Source organism: Phytophthora cinnamomi (genome assembly GCF_018691715.1).
Source record: "Phytophthora cinnamomi strain GKB4 chromosome Unknown Contig21, whole genome shotgun sequence".
NCBI classification, from domain to species: Eukaryota; Oomycota; class Peronosporomycetes; order Peronosporales; family Peronosporaceae; genus Phytophthora; species Phytophthora cinnamomi.
Window position 1 is genome coordinate 2,537,990 of NW_027150954.1, and position 20,409 is coordinate 2,558,398.

The following is a 20,409-nucleotide window of genomic DNA, read 5'->3' on the forward strand; positions in this document are numbered from 1 at the left end:
GGTCCAGGCAGCGGTGCCTGTTGATTCTACAGTTGTAGCGGCCGATGTCAGCGCAACGGAGCAAGTTCCCGGCCCGACCCCGGCGGAGGCAGCGCGTAGGAGGCGCGCAGCAATGACGGCGTCTCAAACAAAACGACGCCGCGCGCGAGACAGAGAGAGGGCCCGGGCCAGAAGGGCGAACATGACGGGATCCCAGCGCGAGCGTCAGAGACGTAGATATGCAGAGCGCCAACGGGCACGAAGGGCTTTACGAACAGAGCCTGAACAACAGCGCTCGCGAGCTGCAGTGTCAGCTAGACGGGCGGACCAGCCGGAGCATGAACGACGGACTGAGCTGGAGGTTGACCGACTTCGCCACGAACAACTGCGACTTCAGGAACCCCCGGAAGAACGGGAGGTACGCCTCGAGCGCGAGCGAGTTCGCCAAGAAGATCGTCGGGCTGCGCTAAGCCATGAAGTGATTGAAGCGGAGAGGTCCGCCCGCCGGGAGCATCAAGCAATGGTTCGCGATGCTCAAGAGGAGGAGGAGAGAGAGGAGCGGCGACAACAGGAGCGTATACGGCGCAGTACTCTTCGCAGAGGTCACGCCGTGGCGAACCAGGAGGATTTCAGAGTCTCTATGCTCAGCGGCGACAACATCGTCAATCGGCGCCACAGACTGCCTCCGACTACGGTTTGTCCTCATTGCAACGCATGGAAATGGCCTGCAGAGTCCAAGAAAGGCTGCTGTTTAGAGGGAGCGGTGCAACTACCCCCACTACGAGCTGCGCCTCCGCGGTTGCACCAGTTGTACACGGACGCCGAGTTTCGGCGCCGCATCCGAGCCTACAATCAAGTTTTTGCCTTCACGTCGATTGGGGCTTCCTCCAGCAACCGGTCCAACTTCAGGGACGTGAACCAAGACGAGAGCGTTGCTGGACAACGTGGCGTATACACGTATCGTATTCAAGGAGCCATGGGGCACTACCTGGGATCTCTTCTTCCGCGTATCGATACGTTCACAAACGAGCCCATGCCCCCAAGTTTGCCCAGATCTACATCGTCGATCCAGACATGCAACAACGTGCGGAGCGACGCCGAGGTATCTTCGCTGACCTCGATTCTGGAACGCTGCTGGAGATCGAGCAAATGATGGAGGAGTCCAATCCGTTCGCGCAACAATTTCTCAACTTCGCGGAGAAGCTGCGCGCCGACCAGGCAGCAGGAAAGGAGGTGGTTGATATGGTGTTCCGGCTACATGAAAAGAGGTCGAACCCGCGAACTGACAACCTCCCCACGGTCTCGGAAGTTGGAGCGACTCTTATCGAGGACGGCAACTTGGACAGTCCGCGGGACATCCTTCTGCGTACTAAAGATCACTCGCTGCTGCGCCTCTTCGAAACACACTCTGTGTATGACCCGTTGCAGTACCCCCTACTTCTCCCGCATGGGGAACTGGGTTGGACCTACACAGACGTATATGCAAACAACGTGGTGCGCAGAAAGAAGCGTGAAATGTCCCTCCGCGAGCACGTAGCCTACCGGTTATTCCAGAAAGTCGGTGACGAGTCGGTACTGCACCAAGGTGGGCGATTATTCCAGCAGTACTGCGTAGATCAACGAGCCAATTGCGAGCAAGAGCAACTGCGTTGGGTGGCATCCCATCAAGCTGAACGTCGCGCTGATTAGTACAGCGGGGTTCAAGACGCGCTTCTAAGTGAAAACGCGGCGGTTCTGCGCGAGGGAGAAGCCTATTGACGGAGTACAACCGCGAAACTGGGGCGCTCCAGCACCCCGATGAACCGCAGCGTCGCTCGGAACACTTCCTGGACCAAATCGGCAAGCGCATCGTTCTACCAGCCACGCATTCGGGGAGTCCGCGGGCCATGTACAAGTCTTACCAAGATTCCATGGCTATCGTGCGGGAGTACGGGAAACCGGACGTCTTCGTTACTATGACGTGCAACCCTACGTGGGACGAGATCCAAGAGAAGATACCGGAGCCAAACCAAAGCGCACAAGACCGCCCGGACATCGTAGCCCGCGTTTGGCAGCAGAAATTGGCGGCGATGCTGAAAGACTTGGATGAAGGCGTACTGGGACGTGTTCTGGCGAGGATCTACGTAGTGGAGTTCCAGAAGCGGGGCCTCCCACACGCACACATTCTGATTATTCTCGCAGACGAAGACAAACCGCGTACAAGGCAAATCATCGACAAATTGAGCTCCGCGGAGCTTCCCGACGCCGAGATCAACCCCCAGCTGTACGAAACCATCCTCACTTGCATGATGCATGGTCCATGTGGCGCGGCCAACCCCTCCAGCCCCTGCATGAAGGACGGAAAGTGTACGAAGGGATACCCGAAGCCGTTGGTAGAGGTTACCCAAGGAAACGTGAACGGCTTTCCTGTCTGGAGACGTCGCCGCCGGTCACCAGGAGTACTCAAGTTCAAGGGAAGGGAGTACAACAACGCCACCATTAACCAGTGGGTGGTCCCGTACAACCCCTACCTTTCGCAGAAGTACAACTGCCATATCAACATGGAGGTCTGTACGGCCCTCACGGCGGTCAAATACCTGTACAAGTACGTCTACAAGGGGTCCGACAAGGCTGTAATAACTGTGGAAACGGTGGGCGGGGAGTCGACCGGTGCAAGGATGGATCCCAACGAGATTCTTCGGTACCTGAACGCAAGGTATATATCTCCGATAGAGGCATGTATGCGGCTTCTCAACTTCTCCGTTCAAGGCAAGACGCACTCCATCGTACAGCTGACGATTCACCTGGAGAACGAGCAATTCGTGACCTTCCGTTCCAGCGACAACCCGGATCGTGTTCTCACGCGCGGTCGCCATACGATGTTGACCCGCTTCTTCGAACTGTGCGCGAGTGAGGCCCCAGAGAACCAAGTTGCAAAGACCATGGTGTACCAAGACATTCCGAAGCTATTCCAATGGGATGACAAGGCAAAGAAATGGGTTCGTCGCAAACAATACCAAGCGGCGCTTGGGCGGATGGTTCATGTGACCCCTCGGGACATGGAGAGGTTCTACATGCGTGTACTGCTGTGTCACCGCAAGGGACCTCAGTCCTTTGCCAAGCTTCGGACAGTGGATGGTGTTACGTATGCGTCGTACCGCCAAGGCGCACTCAAACTGGGCTACCTTGAAGACGACGCAGAATGGATTGCGTGTATGGAAGAAGCCGCTGCCTTCAAGATGCCGTACCAACTCCGCCAGCTCTTCGGTACGATCATTGTTTATTCTCAAGTATCGGAGGTTCGCGTACTGTGGAATCGATTCTACGAGGTTCTTTCTGAAGCCTTCGCCTACACATACCGGGGCTTGGAAGGACAGGAGAAGGAAGACATGATCAGGTTCCACACACTCAAGGACCTTAACGATCTGCTCCAGATCAGTGGCTACGTAGTGGCGGACTTTGATCTCCCTCAGCTGGATGAATACCCACGGCTGGTGTTGGATTCGCTGCTGAGGAACAACCTCATTCGACGCGAACTGGAGGGGTACCAGCACTCGACCCTTCAAGCCATTGTGGACCAAGAAAGCCAACTGAACGACGGCCAACGAGCTATTTACGACGAAATCATCCAGGCGGCCGAAGTACCAGTTCAAGGCAACAAGCTGTTCTTTATTGACGGTCCGGGAGGTACAGGGAAGTCAACTCTGTTGCGGCATATCCTGGCGAAAGTGCGACTGTCCGGGAAGATCGCGATTGCTGTGGCTTCGAGTGGAATTGCTTCGCTGTTGCTCATGGGTGGGCGCACAGCGCATTCAACGTTCAAGATACCTCTCAAGCTGAACGACAAGTCGACTTGTGCGATTTACAAACAATCGCGCCTCAAGATGTTGATCGAGCGGGCCAGTTTGGTTATCTGGAACGAAGCTCCGATGACTCACAGGCACGCCTTCGAAGCGGTCGACAGGTCTTTGCGTGATATCATGGGTAACGACCAGGAGCCTTTTAGAGGAAAGTATTTGTACTTTCCGGTGACTTCCGTCAGATTTTGCCGGTGGTAGTGCGCGGCACACCAACGGAGATCATCGACACGTTTCTGAGGTCATCTACGCTTTGGCGACACTTCAGGCAGCTGCATCTCACGGAAAACATGCGTGTACAGTCGGCAAGTAACGAAAGCACCGCCGCAGAGCTCGCGGCTTTCTCCGAATTTCTCCGAATTTCTCCTACAAGTCGGAGAGGGTAGGCACGAGGTCAACAGGTCCCTGGGCAGGGACTTTGTGAAGATTCCGCGCGATATGCTGATCGACAACATCTACGAAGAAGGAGACGACATGGAAGACGAAGAAATCGCACCTGGAGCTGTTCCACGGGGTTTGAAGAACATTATTGATAAGATGTAAGCCGACATCAACGATCCCGAGGTTGCTACGGACGAGTACTTTGCCAACAGGACCATCTTGACGACTACCAACGCCGTGGTGCACCGCATCAACCAAGCCGTCTCTGAACGACTCTCCGGGGAGGCCCGCGAGTATCTATCGGTGGATTCAGTGGATGACGACAACGAAGGCAACTTCTTTGAGCCGGAGGTGTTGCATTCGGTGACTATCAACGGTATTCCTCCACACAAGCTTACACTGAAGGAAGGCGCCCCAATAATGATGATGAGAAACCTGAACCCCGATTTGGGCCTCTGCAACGGAACGCGACTACGGGTTGTCCAGCTCAAGCCTCACGTTATTCATGCTACCATCATGACTGGCGAGCGCCTAGGCCAAAATGTTCTAATTCCAAGGATCGTCTTCGTCAGCGATGGGGACGCGCGCGAGTTCCCCTTCCGCTTGCGACGCAAGCAGTTTCCAGTTGTACCAGCGTTCGCCATGACCATCAACAAAACCCAAGGCCAAACTGTCCAGAACCTGGGTTTGTACCTGGCAACACCCTGCTTCTCCCACGGACAGCTCTACGTGGCGCTGTCGCGAGTTACATCCAGGTCCAAGTTCATGGCGAGTATCCGGAGCTGGAGGAAGACGACGGTGCATACACTGACAACATTGTGTACAGGCAGATATTCGAAGATGCTTAGGCGGAGTAGGCATTCAGCAGTACACACTTCATAATTACATAAATCTATGTCTTTTTTCAAGTGCGTTTCAGTTTAGCAGTATATCCCTTTGACGAAACCATCGCCCGCCGGAGCGAAGCGGAGGCGGGCGGTCCACACTACTGTGGCCAAACCCACACCCACCGCCGTGACGCGGCGGCGCTCGGCTAGTTATGTATTTATCCAGTCAACGCTTAGGTCCAGAAATTCGTCGTCTATTAACTTTAGGGCGTATGTATAGGTTGCTGTATCGCACTCGTAGCGCACTGTAGTCGCTGTGCGGTACTCGCGTCCTGTTGGGGGTCGCTGGAGCGCCTGCCGTCCGAGCGCTTCCTCGCTCCGCAGCGCGCGAAATAAAAAAAAAAAAACGAGTGTGAGCGCTGATGCAAAATCGACTAATCACAGCGCGTTGTAAATATAACGCATGACTATGCTGTAATATTGGGCAAAGATAAGGCAGTCCGGAAGATGGTGAGATGCCATAGGGCAGGTTACTAATGCGCTAATGCAGGGCGGTAGGACGATGCGCTACGGCAGGCTAATGCTGCAAGGGCGGAATACGACGAACAGTGGACAAACTTACAGGATACTCTGTTACTTGTAGTAGATATGTGAAAGACGCTAAGACCAGCTACCACTAGCACTCGCGTCTCTGTACTTTATCGGGTGGGTCGCAAATTAGAAGCTGTTTGTGCAAGGTCGGCACAAATAAGGACCACCCCCTTCCCGACTCAAAATCCAATGTATTAACCGAAGCCTGTACGGTACAAGGCGATATGAGCGCATTGGACATGTTTTCGGCAGTTACCACGTATCCGTACCGGCCATATGGCAGGTCAGATCTCGGTTATCTTGATTAAAGTATGCAGGCAATACTGGTCCACACAGAGAACACCGGATATAGTGGCGCCGGTTATAAGAGAAATCGACTATTAGAGCGCTTCCGTGTGGTCCCAAATCGTGACTATAGTAAATTCGAATCAAACCGGCTTTTAGGTTGTAAGGGAGTAAGAGAGCTCCACCGCCAACCGAAACCACACATTGTAAGAGGAGTGGGGGACACGTGGCTCACTTTTAAACGCGATCAGGAGTACAACAATGGTCTCGTGGAACGCTGTTTCGGAGGCGACAATTAGACAACTAGGGTTGTGTCAGCAAGCGTGAGCGCTAGGCTGGAGCGCGACAATGAACCGACTAGAAAGATGGAGCTTGGAGATCTAGAACTGCTGATATCTAGATTAAATTTATTGGGTGCGTTGAGCGCGCCGAGTTACGTCACTGTTGTAGATGTTGTTGGACACAAGTGAGCAGTCTTCAAGTGACAACGAACGCGCGGTGAGGCACTACAAGCGGAACAAAAGCTCCAGATCTATATGTTTGCCGACGAATTGCGGGACAGCGTACATAACATTGTCAACGCCACCAAGAGAATGACAATCATCTCTAAATGCCCGACTCTTACTTCCTTGTGGAATAGTAGTTTGTATGTTAAAGGATAGGTTGTTTCTATGGGAAAAAGTAGTTTGTATGCTAAAGGATATGTCCCTCTTATAACAGCAATAAATCGATAAGAGAGCTTGGGGGGGGGGGGGGGCAAACACCACTATATCCAGTGTTCTCTGTACCAGGCCTCCTTGCTTAACCATTGAGTACCGTGATCCTCGAAAGTCTTGTACACATACCTTAAACCCATGCAGCCCCTCGATCGGCGGGTTGCTCGCGACAGAGAGCTTGGTACGCTTCTGCGATGAACGTCGAGCTGTCGAGGTCGTCATCTGCTATGCTTTCGCGGCCTTCTTCACTGCGCGTAGTTGCACCAGCTCCTTTTCCGTGCAGGTTTCCCCCCCGACCGAGCTTGTTTTTCCAGCGGTCGCTTCGAATTCTCTTTTTTTTCGCGCTTCCTTAATTCTCTGCCTCTCAATCGCGCGCTCAACCTATTCCTCTTGCGTCTTTGCCGCTGCTTTAGCTTCCTCGGTTGCAACGAACATGTCGTGGTCGAGCAAGTCTCCAACCATGTACCGCTCACCAAGATATTTACTTCTTTTTCCTCTTTTGCTGCTTTGGGGCCGGTCGGGTTCCTGTAGTTTCTGCAGCTTCACGTATCATGCACCGAAGTTCTTCTAAGCCGACGCACATAACGCGCCAGATCCCGATAGTTCACATCCTCTTCAACACCTCTGGTGCCACCTTCTGAGAGATACACAAGTTGAAGGATCAGTCTCCGCGTCGAGCGGCAGAAGTCCATTGCGCCGCTGCCGAAGTTGCTCTCGATACTCACATAGGCTTCACCTGCAAGTCATAAGCTCACCCTGTGTAGGCTCACTCCGTTTAACGGTTTTACACGCACAAGTGTCTATAATCCTCTTGTGATTCGAACAGGTAAGATGTCTGTTAGAAGTTTTGGATACTTCCTCACCTTGGTGTAAGGTACACCAATGACTACATATAGTGGGTCACGACAATGAGTGGTCCGAGCACCTGTCGTAAAAAAACAGCGTATGTCTACCAATTAGAGACGTGCATATTGGCGGGGCTCCGACAGCCAGCCGCTGTCAACCCCTTTTACAGATAATAAACAGTTTTTGCGGATTAAGGAGGAATATATCAATTTGGAACCAATACATTCTCATTTTACCTTAACCTAGCTACTTGGTGTATTTATTTGAATTAAATTATACTTGTGGATTCAAGTATAATTAATTCAAATTATTGGGGATCGAGATCTTGTGCGGACTCTTCATCTTACGGGAGAAGTATTCACATTCACTGTCCATCTGGGGTTCACCATTTCGGAGATGGAGGTCCATTTGGGGATCATCGTTTGGGGACTTCAGAGCGCGCAGCAGTCTTGTGCGCTATCTCGACTCTCTGGGGGAGGCTCTGCACGTAGGTCTCGTGTTGGCTGGTCACCATCTGTTGCTAGTCATCGTCCATGAGGCTCTGGTGCAGGGTGAATACTGGCTGCATGTTTGTCTTGGTCGCACTTGATGGCGTCTGTAGCGTAGTTGGGGCAGGATGCCCCCCCCCCCCCGAATACGTTCCCAGGGCATTTTGCACCTTCCTTTGAGGTTAACCCACCGTCGGACTGGTCTACGATCCGGACCGAGGACCGTCAACTCCGTTTGGAGGAGATCCTTCCGGACCTGCGATGGCCACTTCCGCCAGACGTAGTGTTCCACAGATCTGGGTTCCAGCAGCAACCACTCCATGTCGCACGCACGCACTTCTTTGGACTCCAATGGTCTGACCGGTCACGGAGAGGAATCCACGGTTAGGGTTTGGGTAAGGGACCGAGAAAATTTTGTTCATTCCCATCGCCACACTATCACACAGTAATCAATCGATTGGATCCAGGAGTGACTACACACAACCTCCTAGAAACGCAGTTAATATGAAATATGGGGTCTCCGAAAGGAGAACCAACAACTGGAATATGAAATAGGACGGTCATTTCGAGGCGCGCGTGTCCTTGTCGTAGTATTATTGGTATGCACTACACCTACGGAGCGGCTGTGGTGGTCAAGAACACGCCATATCTGCACCTACGCATTCAAGGAAGAAGCAACCATCGTTAGAGAAAGAAGATCAGCACATCTGGTTATCGCATACAAATTAAGTCAGAAAGCGTAGACTTGCCTAGTAGCAAGAGAAGTAAGTTAGAGCAGAACAAGTAGCCATGTGTGACCTCGAAGCGTACCAAGAGCAATCGTGTGTGACCTTGATCATGTTGAGCAGAAAGAGTACTCGTGCACGACCTTGACACCTCAAATAGTTAGATTAGTCAGAGAAGACCCCGACGTTGGAGGGTCGCACCATCACGAGGCATGAGGCAAGGTGATGCCTGACCCTCTCTCTCCGAAAGACATCGCGTGTGGCGCCTTGAAAGTGTTGCTGTTCCACCGTTGCTGCGTCGGCTACTTGAGAAAGCCTTCCTGGCAGCATGATGATGGTGGAGTTCCGAGCGGTTGGATGACAATTTCAAGGTGTGAAGGCGGGTAACATTCAGAAAACCATCGGCCACCACATGTACAAGTATGTTTGTATTGCATTAGCTGCAATCTGTGACCTATAAACTCAAGCAACATTCTCGAATTAAACCAAAGGGGGGGGGGGGGGGGGCAATAAAATATTATTGGTTAGCTAAAGCTGTCCTCCCAGTAAAATTCGGGTTTAATCAGGAAGTTTAATGAGCTTTTAATAAGCCCTACACCTAGATGACGAAACCCGTCTATGTCCGTTAAGGATGACGCCCATTGGGTGCCTTCCAAAGCCTCCATAAAACAGTTTAATCATTAGGGGTAGGGGGGTTAAACGGGTCAATAAATGCGATGATAAAACAAGTTTTGCGTGGGATCAAAAAGTCCTCGGATCAAACAATTCATAAAACTCGTTTGGTCATCCGTTTAATGCCCCCCTTATCTAGCAACATGATTAAACAATGACTTAAAGTAAGTATAGGTTCATACAGCGCCCTTATGTAGAAATTCTGTTTGATTTGAAGTTGGGCGCGATCTTGAGGGGGTTCAAGGCGCGAAATGCGCGCGCGATCGCGCTGCGGAGCGGCTTTCATTTCAATTTTGGACTCCTCGAGCCGAAGCTGCAGCCCTGCATCGAGTCTGTACGTGTGCTATTTATTGAGAAGAATGCTGACGGCCCCGGATGAATGAATAACTATCTCTCTCTAGACTAGCATGCGCCCTACGTTGAACAAGCACAACACCGACGCGTTTTTGGCGTCTAAGCGACACAACGTTGCCAACGCTGTCCTGGCCCCTGAGGCTACGGCGCCTGAATCTGGCTTACCGCAAAGCCCTGGTGATGCAAGTAGCGAGTCCGCTGCAGCGGAGGCAGGCGACGCGATACCAGCGCCCACCGCCCCTCTTGATGCTGCAAAGTTGCCGGCGACGTCCTGTCCATCGAGCACCACCGTTTCGAGCGTGACGACGACGAGGATCGTGTCGATCACGAAGACAGTCACGCTCAAGACGACCACCGTCAAGAAGGCTCACGTCTCTCGGTCACCGCCGCCAACAACGACGGCTTCTGCTCCTGTTGCTGCCACCGCGACATCTACTAGCGACGGCATTCGCCACGCGTCGCCACCAGTCCACGACTTAGTCGTCTGCACTGACGTGGATCAGGCTGGAGATTCCCGGCCATCAGTGTCGTTGTGCGAGGGGGCCTCGGATATGGGTGTGAGAAGCGGTGCACTGCGAGCACCCCCCTCAATACTCGGAACAGCCGATTCTGCACGGAATACAACTGCAGATTCGCTGCAGAGTGCGGTAATGGTCTCCCATGAAAGCCGCGCGCTCTCCATCGCGCGGAATACGCGTACGGGAATGGGCAGTTTTGTGGCTGCAGCTGCTATCCTGCTGGTGAGATCATTGGCGAGTACCTCGGGCACTTGGACTTGTTCGGGCCGCTGTGCAAGAATGCCCCCGTGAACGGCGACTACAGGATACATCTTCGCACCCAAGTACGTCGGCATCAAAGTGGTGGAAGTCGGCGGAAATCACCTCTTTCTCAACCATGCCTGCAACCCGAGTGCCAGATTCCATGAAGCCCAAACGGTCCAGCGTCTGACCGTCGTAGCCGTCACGATCCGAGACATCTACCCGCGCGCTGAGGTAACTGTGTCGTACGGTGACAAAATGTGGTCCCTGTATCGTTGCGAGCGACGGCCACCCCGTTCACCTCAAAATCATGTATAAGTTGTGTCATTTGAATCTTTTGAAAATAGAAGCTTTTTGTTTCAGTTGTGCATACTCTATATCATACATTTCCCCCAGGAACAGGATGGGTTCATCCCCCCCCCCCCCTCGCCATCCTACACACAAATCGCCACGAAGTCGATGGGAGTACGTCTCACGCAGCTCGTCTCTCTCCATCGCGTCGCCGTGCTAACCTACTAAGTGTTGGCTTTCTTTGCATGTAGCGGGGATGTCAACCAGGGCACCAGAGCTACAGCGACGAGGAAGAGCTGTTGCTGTGTGATGTAGCCGCTAAATGCCTACCTACTGGTAGGAATAGGTGGGAGGCAGTAGCCGCCGATTACAACGCATCGAAGAAGCGGAAATGGGCCACCCGCTACTTGGACTCACTGCGGAGGAAGTTCCGTAATCTCTACGGCAAACTGAAGACTACAGGCAATAAAGGAGACCAACTCTCTCGTAGGCAACGAGCTGTCCTGTTGGCCCACGAAGTCCAATTTGCCAATTAAGAAGATAGGTAGAGCTCTTACCTCCCATGACGGGCGCGACAACGGCGAGGACGACGCCATTCTCCTCAGTGAAGTGACCGCCGCCACTAATTAAAACGGCAAGAAAACACCACTATCCGCCAAGGGCAAGGACGAAGTTAGCAGCGAGGACGGTGAAGACAAGGATGGGGACAATGCCGCTTCGGTATCGACCCATCTGGACGAGGAGGACAAGAGTTCGGACGAGAACACGCCCGACGAGACGACCGATGTCAACAATCCGTTCGGCCCCAGTATTTAACCGTTTCTCGATCTTCGCGAAGGTGGATCTGGCTTACGGGGCACCGTGGTATCATCACAAGGCCTCGTCCCGGCTGAGTTCGCCGCAGACTTTGACCACGACACCAACGCTTCCACCCCTAGTGATGAAGACGAGCTGGAGACATCGGCCAGTCTTGAGGGTGAAAGCAGTGACACATGCGTGGTAAGGAGAGTCGACGACAGTGTTAGCGGAGGACTAAGCGTCAATATCCCGTCCCCGTGAGTCACTGTCGGCACCCCTCCGACGTCTACAGCTAGTAGTGCAGCGGTGACGCGAGCGGTCGGACGCCCCAGGCTTCGTGACAAGCCGCCGGTGCCGTCAGTCGCCTCGCCGGAAGGGCGCATGCTACTGCGGAACCACGAGCGTGCGGCCGCTGATGCGTTGGGGTACGAAAGACTTAACACTACCAGCGATCGACTGGCGGGCGAGACCTTCGGGTTCTACGAGAGAATTTCGAAGCGATGGGTGGGCGCGAACCGGGGACTAAATCTAAACGATCCGCGTCCGAGAGCTCTGTATCGACTACATACACAGCGTCAAAGCGAATGCGCGCTAAAACGCGAACGGACTCTATCGACAGGGAACTTAAATGGGCAGAGGGTGTATACGCATCTACGGGGTCTGAGATGAAAGAGCTGCTGCTCTTTTTCCGCGAGAACGCTGATCGCCGTGCCGAAGCGGAGGATAAACGTCGCCGAGAAGAGCGTGAGGAGCGATGCGCGGAGGAGAAGTGAGAGCGAGAAGAGCGCGAAAAGGTTCGTTGTGATGAAGTAAAGAAGGAAGAGATGGCTCGAGAGAATCGCCGTGAGCAAGAGGCAGAGAGACGTCGGCACTTCGAAGCTCGGCTTGAACAAGATCGCGCCGAAGCTCAACAACGTCATGAGCAAATGATGGTACTGATTTCGACTATCCAAAATAACAAGTAGATAAGTGTAAGCACTGAGCGCACAAGAATGAAAGTGTTAATTACATCTTGAGTGAAACATGTTCATGAGCTTAGTACAGATTACTATACCTCCTATCGTCTTCGCCATGAACGAAAGTGGTCCGAATCTCACTAATGCCAACAGTACGCGCTCTGTAGTTAGCAAGCCGAAAGATGTTATCCAAGCGGTGCTGGCGCTTAGTGTTGCCGTAAGGCAGCGATATTACCAAGCGGTGGTACTCCTTTTCGATTGAGCCCATTCCCCACTCCGCGCTTTGCCGAATAGATGTTATCGCTCCCGATAACACACCTCCAGCTGCCTGAACAGAAGGCACTAGACGACTCCCATCGCCCTTCTTCAACGGCGTCAGAATTTTGCCGGTCGTGGCACCGCTGCGGGGGAGCGCGCTGTCTGCAGCCACACCGCTCGTCGGGGTTTAGCTCTGGTGAAGCTAACTTACGGCGAAAGTCCAGACTCGTGTCGCCATCGTTCCACGTGCCTGGACAATTGTGTTTCGCCCATACAATAAGCCCGTCTGCAGAAAAGCATAGTGTGCCTGTTACGAACACTCCATGTAGCCATCCGTTGAAGTGATAGTTTTGGATGTCGCGGTCCTGAGGCTGCTGCACCTGAAACAGCAACAAGTCATACGTGTAGGAGTAGTTAGATATAGTGCTGATCGAATAAATACGGTTTGTGACGTAAATACCTTGTGGGAGGGATCCCAAATATCAGACACAGCAGGCCGCGATACTCGCACCCTACGTAAAACGCCAACAATAAGCCCAGCACCTGGTGGTGGTGCTGGAGTTTCCTAGGGCGCCCACCTTTTGTATTGAAGGTAGGTATATCGTAGTAAGGCACAACAGTAGATTGTACGAGGCACTACTGAGGCGAAGAAAAATGGCTAGACGAAAGACAATTAATCAAATACAGCAAAGTTTCGTACCGAGACAAGCTAATCACCGATATCATGTTTTCATCGGTGCCTCTGAGCCACGTGTCCATCCAGGAAGACGGCTCGGGGTCCGTTAGGCAGTCTATCGTGATGTAATGGCGCATTCGCACAAGGCGCTGTCACTCCCAGCGTCTCCGCTCGTTGTGCAGCCTCCGACGCAAGTGTCGAAGGGTCTTGAGCGAACGCTGTCGCGCCTGTGAGGATGCAAAGAGCGCCACCAAGGAGCGTGCGTCTGGGCCGGAAATCGTTCCTGCTGCAAGAAGCACCAGATCAGCAAATGGCGAGGCTGGTTGCTCGGAAAGAGTCGATGCAACCTTTCCCGCCCTCGAGATCTTTACAAATAGAGATGCTTTCGTAAAACTTGTCCTACGTTGGATTGTCGTTTTCTGATCCTCATAGTGAATGTAGCATAGTTTCGAATATGCGTCAAAGGTCGCCGGATACAGGCCAGTTTTAACGCTGATTTTGGCCTAGGTTTTTATCGCCTCGATTTAGTCGGGTTTTAATCACCCGGATAGTGACCCTAGTTGAAGAATCAAAACTTTTCGATAAAACGTTTTTATGTAGGTTTTGGAAGGCGCCCAATGCATGAAACGATTAACACAGATTTTTGTACGATGGTCACACAAAAACGCCGTTTTGTATGCTCGACCAATTTTTTTGAAATTCCGTAAATCAACAACGTATGAAGCAAATACATCAACGAATAGAACTGATCTCCTATACGCAATGGGCTATCGATCTTGTAAGGCATTGCAATGCCAGAAGCAATGCATGCGTCGAAACACTGCCACTTGGCTGGAGCAGCGGCTTGTGGCCGCTCGAAATGGGGATTTTCCAAGGAGCTGAAGGCGAAGGGGAAAATCATTTTCCGCTGAGTGGAGGTCGTCCCTGAACGTGAAGATCGAGCGTCCGTGCTTCGACCGGGATCAGATCTCGTCCTCGCCGAGTGATTATATGTTTGTATATTTAGGTTCCTTGGTTTCCTACCCAACACAGGGGGCTGTAGCATGCAGTCCCCGGGCAGGTAGGTTTTCCCAACGCCATTCAGAGTTCACTTGCTCTTTGGCGGCACAACGATCAAGTTCATTCAGCGGCCAGCTTGGCTATCCTCCGCCACTGTCGCGCTCGAAAACCCGCCACACCACTCCCAGGGATGGCCTCTACGATCCATCTCTCCGGCCGACGCCAAGATTCGCCTACGCCCCTCGACCTGACTCTCCGAGTCCTAGGCTAAACCATGTGAATGTACTGTTCCTTGACCCCCATGACCGGAATGATGAAGGAAATGGGGCATTACCAGGCGTGCAGGTATATTCTATAAATAGCGCTAACTACATTCCTCGTTTTTGGACGTCAAGGTATGAAGTGCGATCGTTAACGTAGCCTGAGGAGACAGGGGCTCCCGAGGAGATAGGAGCTCTACAGGGCTGTGGGCTGCTTTATATTGGGTAATATGTTCCTGAGCATGAAATTCTAATTCTCTTCCAGAGAGCTCACTACGTTGCCGTTCTTGGCACGATGACGGTAAAGGGCATTCTAGCCCCAACTAGAAGAACCGTGTTCTAAGAAACGGGGTGGTGGGAGCGGTAATGTGGCGAAGTTATCCGCCGACTTATTGCAATCTTAGCGGTAAAACGTTGGCAAATCACCCAAACGAGCAAAACATTGGCCCTGAACGTCGACTACTGAGCATCAGTATATACCAATTGCGCACAACAAACCATTTACCGACGTAACAGCAGATCTTGGATCACTTCGCACTTTACGGCCTTTGGCGCACTTGGGTCCAAGATCTTCTCCGCCGCCTCTTCGGAGGATCCTCCTTCTCGAGCGAAGTGCCCCTCCGTAGGGCTGAGAATGGCGAGGAGAAGATCGAGGCGTCTGGCATGAGCGGCCACGTACCAGCCGATGTCCACCAGATAATTCACTGCCTGCCATGGCACCAACTTCAAGACCAAGGCGCGTTGGACAAGGCGGACCCTTCGCGCTGATGATGAACAAGACCCGTCAGTACACGAGAGACTAGGTAGCCCTCTCGTGTGTCCCCCGAATGTCACCTACCTGTGCGTGTGGGAGCTGGAGAACCCCACGCGTGAGCATGTCACGGAATCCAAGGACTTCCTCGTCTCGACAAGATTCGTTGCGGCGTCCGCCTGAGCGACGTGGTTGGACGAAAGTGAACTGCGTGGAGCGTGCGAGCTCCGTTGAGATTCAGTCTCCGGTTTGTGTGCGCCCCCAGCTGAAACGTGACTAGTTCTGCGTCTGCGACGTCTTCTCCAAGATCGACAAAAGAGCTTCGTTTTTCAGTTTCGGCGATCGGAAGATGACAGGACTAGGTGAGGCTCGTTCTTGACCGGGTAATTTCTGACTTGTGTATCGGTTCCGCCCTTCCGAGCCCTCTGCCCCCTGTCCCCACGCTGCGTGTGTTAGCTCAAAGCAACCGCACTAGTCACGTTAAAGGTACGTATGTACTAACCCCCGGACACTTGATCAACGGGTCCACGATCCCTCCCGAATGCCGCAACCAGTTCAAGCTGCTTCGTGAAAACATGTCGACTTCGACGGGCGGTTGGGAAGAGGAGTACAAGAAGTGAATTGACCACAACGAAAAAATGGTGACCGACTTCTACTGTCCAAGCACCACCGAGAAAAATGGGCTTCAAGTCCTAAGTATGAGTCCAACACAACGCAATATTATGATTTTACGACATAAGTCACAGCAACTCTACACAGAGCTACATCGCAAAGATAGCCGGAAGGCTTCAGAGCGGCAAAACTAGCAAAACAACCCGACGGACGGACACATTGATTGTTCGTCTTACTGCAAATCAGGCTTCTATAGTTTAAAAAAATGACCCACAAATAGAAGCCTTTCGCCATCATCAGCAGATCTTGGATCACTACTTAGGGTGTTGTATATAGATGAAGCAGTCAAATACTGCATACTTTCAGACAATTAGTAACGGTCAATTCTACTCAAGCTTTAACGTAGTTATACTCTATATGCGGATTGCGGGCTGGTGGATATATGCAGATTGGTCAGCAATTTTCTTGTTTCGGAGTGTTCCTTTTTGATAGTAGTCTTCTAGTAATTGCGGATTCAGCTCCATTTTTCTTTACTGGATGGCCGTCGTGCTAAGAACATTTCCGCCGTGGGCGAACAAGCTTTATCCTTCGCGTATTTACCTACATCATTGTCTGTTAGATTTCATGAAGGTGTCCAACGTACCAGCACCAATAAACCCAATTTGCGATTACTAGTCTGGAGCATGGAAACTACTATATCTAGCGTGATCGTATCGTTTTCGTGTCGTAGCTGGTCGAAGCTTCTGTTAGTTGATGAATTGGACCGTGTGATACTTTGCGGGATTACTTGCGACCCCAAAGCATGCAACATTGCAGATTAAGAAAAAAATATTCTACCACTTGAATTAACACACCTACACATACATTTCCGCTTCACTATGAGCCTAGAACAGTTTTGTCTAATAGTTTATATTTTCCTTTTGTATCGCTACCTCACTAAGAAACCTACCGTTCCGTGGTATCTATTCATAACGAACAGCCTCTTGCTTCATCTGATGTGGTCCTTTGTCGTTTTGTTGGATTTTTATAGATCCAATGGTGTTTTAATTTCGTCTTACTCGATGATACCGTCCTTGTTACCTTTGTATCAACCACATCACAATCGCTTGATGGAAATTCAGTCCGGAACTGTGCTAGAACATCCTTAGGCTTAATGGATTGATCGTGGGAAACGAGGTTCTCCAGATAGTGTGAACAGGTAGGCCTCATAGGTTCACGTCTGAACCCTGACGTCACATGTTTGTCGTAGTTATTGTTGTTGGGGATGCCATCGACATCAATTTCACGGTTTGTACCACGATCAACCACCATAGGTATTGGCGATGACGCTCTGCGCACCTTCTTTCGGCTTAGTTTTGACATTTCTGAGCGGATTTCATATTCAGACGGCGAATCATACGCTTTTGGGTGGTTAGACAATATCAATTCGAGCCTGCGCGCAGGACCGACCTTGTATGAGCTGTTTTCCTCCCCCTGTTGATACATTTCTGTAACCTCACTTTCATACTCCTTGATATGGCGGGCACCGTACCCCCCATACTGGCCGTCTAGCCCACCCTTTTGTTAGTTTTGGAAGTACGACACTATCGTCTTCAATATATGTTGCAATCGTAGCTATTTCACGTGGAAGGCCACCAGCTTCAATGATGAAAAGATCCCCGGCATTTTGCATAGCTATGAGCGAGCGTTTCGCGTACGCAGGAATATCTCGCTCGGCAGGATTACCACAAGACATACGCTGGATACGCCGTCCGCAGGGTACGTGTTGAGTTTGAGTTGAACGGCGTATACGCCGCAGAAGCTGGGCTACCGTCGTAATTTCTACGCCAGTGACAACACTAACAATGTTTCGAGAATGTGTTGTTGTAGTTGAAGAACGACTGTGCCGTAAATGTTCTTCCATTTCAATAAGAACTTCATCTTCACTGTCATCATTATCGCTCTCTAAACTGTCGTGATTATTGTCATCTTCACCGTTCAGACAACTATCTGCTTCACACTGGTCTCCGTTATAACGTCCATCAAAAGTGCTGGATGGAATATTTGATTCTATCTGGGATTAGACTCACCGAGTCTTAGCTAAGGATAGCGGTCGTTCTATTACCAGAACGACGTACGAGTCCGTACACCCTACGGACGCCAAGAGTCAACACCAGACTCTTAACTGTAAATGCCACACTGAATGTATTTCTCTTTGTCTGGGTGTAAATGTATGACGTTCAGTATCTAGCATAGTGAGCCCTAGTCTCTTGCATATCCATTGTGCCTATAAAGCCACCTACTGATGTTCCTACTGATTTAGGTTAAGATGTGGACCCCACAACTCCTGTGTATCCCACACACTGTAGTCATCGGGTAATATTCGCGTAACCCCGTTACACTCTCCCCCACCAAACCGTGGACACGTAGTGTCCACGCTTAACGGTATCAACTGTGTGATCTTGTTCCATCACGAACCTTTCTCGAGCTGGTCAATTCACATCGCGTGGATGACCCCTAGAACCTTCTCGGCGCAGAGCGCCAACGCATGATTCGCAGTCACAACGCGTTTTGGTGACCACAGACAGCAGTATCGGCGCGTCACATCCACGCCAGGGCACAACCCGCTTCGTTCCACAGCTCCCCGTGCTAGCGATGGCCTACCGGCGCCTATCGCTCCGGTGACGGCACCGCAGACGCCTAGCAGGCTCTCGGTGCCCCATTACTTCGCGGTGTATCACCTCAGGCACGGCTCGCTGCGCGAGAGGGCTAGATCACTTCGAGCGATGGCCCGACCGCCTATGCGGGCCAACGACGAGCTCATGGCGATCTTTGAGGAAGGTCATGTCGACTACGAGGAGTCTCACACGGGATCCTCGCATCGAGGGGGTGGGTCACCTGTGGCGCTGGGACTGAGCAAAATTTCCTCTGGTCCCTTATCCAAGCCCTAACCGTGGATTCCTCTCCGGGATTGGTAAGACTATTGGAGTCCAAAGAAGTGCGAGTGTGCGACATGGAGTGGCGGCAGCTGGAAACAAGATATGTGGAACAGTGCGTCTGGCGGAAGCGTCGTCCGTTCGGCCTAGCCGAACTGCGGGAGCTCACTGAGCCTCGGTACGCGCGACTCCGGGGCCTCGGAGGCCCCACAGAGGGTTCTGTCGTTACCAACAACTTGGACGAAGCTCAGGCCGAGCGCCCCGCGGTGCGGATGAACCTGCCACCGCGCTCTCAGCGTCCTGAGCTCCGGTCATTGCTCACGACCGGGCGCGCGGACTATAACGTCCAGCCCCGCGACACGGTCGAGGCCGCGCGTCAAGCTGCGACGCAGAACCTGACGTTGTACGTCATTGGGCCTCCGGCTCGTACGCCGGGCGAGGTCGATATGCGGAATTCGCTCCGCGAGCGGCTGCTCACACCCCAGGCCACTACGGTGGCAGAGTATCGCGAGCGTCTGTGACGCCAGGGCCTGCGCTAGTCCGTCCCGCAGATGCGGACGTACCCCGTAGTGCTCAACCCAAGCGAGGACCCCACAGTGTACGAAGCTCAGTTCGAGTTCTGGGCTGAGGGCAGCCGTCATTTGCCGTCGATGGAAGCTCTCCGAGCAAGCTTCAGTGAAGTGGATGTTCGCGTTGAACGCCGACTCCGCTTCGAGCACGGGAAGCTCCGCGCCAAGCGCCGCCTACCTGCTGGCTCATTCACGGCTAGGTGTAACGTACCACGCTCCTTTGAGCACTACAGCTTCTTCTCATCGCGAGGGAGGAGGAGCTGTGACTCAGGGTCACCCCGGAGCATTGCAACTGACCCAGCAGCTTCCCAAGCTATTGCCGGGAAGCGCGGTACGGCCGGCGTGCCGACCTTGAGCCCTCGGGGCGCTGGTGATCAAGCTGATCAAAAGCGTCCACGACGTCTGGGCAGTCTTGGCGGAGGGGTACCTCAAACTCCCATGGGTTTTCTGACTCCGGGTGCCCTCGCCATTTTACCAGATACTGGGTTAGACCCCGGCATCGCCGTTTCGCCAGGGTACTCTCTATATAGTAGTGGAGGTTCCCCTGCTCATCGAACAGCGCCGGAGGCGGGCGCTCTATCGCCAGACCGGCGACTGGTGAACGAGGGAGAGGCTGGGCAGATTCACCTTCGCTACGAGGAGCTCCGTGAGCACGTTGGCAACGTTGATCGGCGTCGAAGTCGATGCTTCGATGACGGCGTGGCGCTGGATCAGCGGGTGGATTGGATCCAGGTTACCGACGAAGTATGGAACCGCTTCCGTGATTTTGAGCAGGTTGCTCGTGACAAGGGGGATTGGATTCAGTTCCTTCGCTCCTGGGAACATCAGCAAGCGGAGCAGGTTGTAGCGCTGGAGCGCCAGGTGGC

At 52.6% G+C, this 20,409-nt stretch overlaps 1 protein-coding gene across 1 annotated transcript; it reads left to right on the forward strand.

Moving 5' to 3' along the window:
• Positions 1-19,129: 19,129 nt before the first annotated feature.
• IUM83_03792 (uncharacterized protein) lies at positions 19,130-19,495 on the forward strand (the record flags this gene model as incomplete). The annotated part of the gene is made up of 1 exon (XM_067927824.1): positions 19,130-19,495. One exon carries the CDS (start codon positions 19,130-19,132, stop codon positions 19,493-19,495), a length of 366 nt encoding a protein of 121 aa, XP_067795344.1.
• Positions 19,496-20,409: the final 914 nt, after the last annotated feature.